Source organism: Octodon degus, unplaced genomic scaffold (genome assembly GCF_000260255.1).
Source record: "Octodon degus isolate 3935 unplaced genomic scaffold, OctDeg1.0 scaffold00002, whole genome shotgun sequence".
NCBI classification, from domain to species: Eukaryota; Metazoa; Chordata; class Mammalia; order Rodentia; family Octodontidae; genus Octodon; species Octodon degus.
In genome coordinates this window covers 10,913,946-10,916,013 of record NW_004524578.1, presented here as the reverse complement: position 1 = coordinate 10,916,013, position 2,068 = coordinate 10,913,946, and the positions used below count along the sequence as shown (strand labels likewise).

Genomic DNA, 2,068 nt, shown 5'->3' with positions numbered 1-2,068 from the left:
ACCAACAGTGGTCATGAATGTCATTAACATTTTCCTAATACTATCTAAATATTCCAAATAGTAGAAAATCAGCACACTGCTTTCTTTAACATGTAAAATTAAAATACTTAAAGGCAATCATAGAAGGTGGGTACATTTCTAGGGGTCTGACAACATATTGCCCTTTTCTTGCCTTTACGTACTAAATACTTTGGAAAAATTAACACATCCATATACCTGTGATTTTTCTTTGCTTTTCACTTCTTATTTAAATGTACATTTTGGGTAACTTCAGAACTTGTATGCCAGTCATCTGCGTGTAACTTGTACCATGTCACAGAATGTAATCATGTGTTTTTTTATTTTTCTAACAATTCCATTTCTCTCTTTCATTTTCCCATTTTCACTCTTCAACGGACACAATCGATAGCGTTGGTCAAATCGGAAGCGCTTAAGTGCTAGCAAGGTAAATACATTTTTTTTTTCTTCTGTAGCTTGCTTGGTTAAATCTTCATCTTTGTAGCAAAAACTAATGTTTACATAATTGATATTTTCCAACCTTTACTAGCAATGCCATTCTTTACTTCTTACTATTACAACAAATCAGGGAACAACTTTACTTTAAAATGTAATTAAATAAAGGCATTGCCAGATATTTGAACTTAACATGTTTGTGTGGTGACATTTTACACGTACATCCATGTTAGAATTTTACACTTCATTAAGCTTGCATTATTTAAAGTGTTATGTGGTTGGTTACCTTTAGTCCTTAGGAAGTTATTTACCATTAGATGAAAACCATCATTATTCTTATATTAGCAATCTACAAACTGAGGAGAAAATATCAATTTTATTTTCTGAAAAGGGGCATTTATATATGTGTATTTTTTTAGTTTTGCTTAGAATTTCTCTAAAGAATTCTTTATGTAGTACTGGTGGCTTTCTGTATGGTTGGCATATAGCACCACCAATAAGACAGAGGTATCTAACTTATAAATGTACAAGTATACCAAGGTTGGAGTGCTTTCTTACTTTAACAATTTACCAATAATGTTTAAATAAGCAAGTCATAACTTAGGTGAATAAATGTGAAAGTGTTTCTAGAAAGAAACAAAACCTAGACAGTTTTGTAGCTTAATGTAGTAGCTATCTTAAAAGAGAAATAATCAACAAAAATTATATTAAATAATGTAATGTTTCAGGTTCTGCGTCCAGTTAGCGTTCTGAACAGCATGTGCTGTACCCGTGGGCTGCCTCAGCAGTGCCTGGGTAGCATGCGCACTGTGTATAAGCTACATACGTGGATATGTACATCCAGCCCAAATTTCTAACCTCATTGTGCCTCAGTTGCCTAATTTTCTGTTACCTGAGGAGTTGTTAGCAAAGCTTCCAGCTCAAAAATGTTGCGATGTGTATGTGTGAGGGTGGGAGTTTGAATTAAAAAATCTATTGCTTTTGGAAATCCAACGGTACCAAGTTCTGATGTATACCTGCTAAAACGTACATGCTTTGTGTTTTGAACACTTTTATAGATAACTATGGAAAGATGATTTGTTATTATACAAGTTCACTTGGTTCCTGAGACGCTGGCTCTTTGTGGAAACAAAATTAAAAGATGATAAACAATAATATGATCCTGTCTCAAAAATTCCTCCAACTTTTGCTTTATTCCTTTATAGTCACTAGAGGGTAGAAGAGCATCACTCTCGCCACAGAAGGAAGTGTATCCCTTGCTCTCTGATATTAAGAGTTCCTGTAACCACCCCAAGCAGTAAAGTTTCCCAGAATGCTTTGGTGAAACCTGACAAAGCAGTATTTTCTCGTTTATTGATTCTGCAGCTGCACTAAAACCCTGGTACTGTACATCAATAACCATCTTTAGTTAGGGAGCTTCGGTCTGTGGAAGAGTACTGGCAGTTTGTGGAAGAACATAAAGGCTAGGAAGAAAAATTGTGAGCTTGGGGAATATTGGAGTCCCGGGAGGATAGGAGAGGTTATAGAAGAATGGCCAGAGGGGTAGAAAAAATGTTGACGGCTTGGATAAAGACATCAAAAATATGAAGGGAACAGAGGATCTAGAGAGCAGTAT

At 35.3% G+C, this 2,068-nt stretch overlaps 1 protein-coding gene across 1 annotated transcript in view; it reads left to right on the top strand.

Annotated features, from left to right (window-relative positions):
* Mctp2 (multiple C2 and transmembrane domain containing 2) overlaps nucleotides 1–2,068 on the top strand; it is a 260,991-nt gene that overhangs the window by 103,613 nt on the left and 155,310 nt on the right. Inside the window, exon 8 of the mRNA XM_004623453.2 lies at nucleotides 410–445. Coding sequence (XP_004623510.1) covers nucleotides 410–445 — 36 coding nt within the window. The remainder of the gene's footprint in view (nucleotides 1–409; nucleotides 446–2,068) is intronic.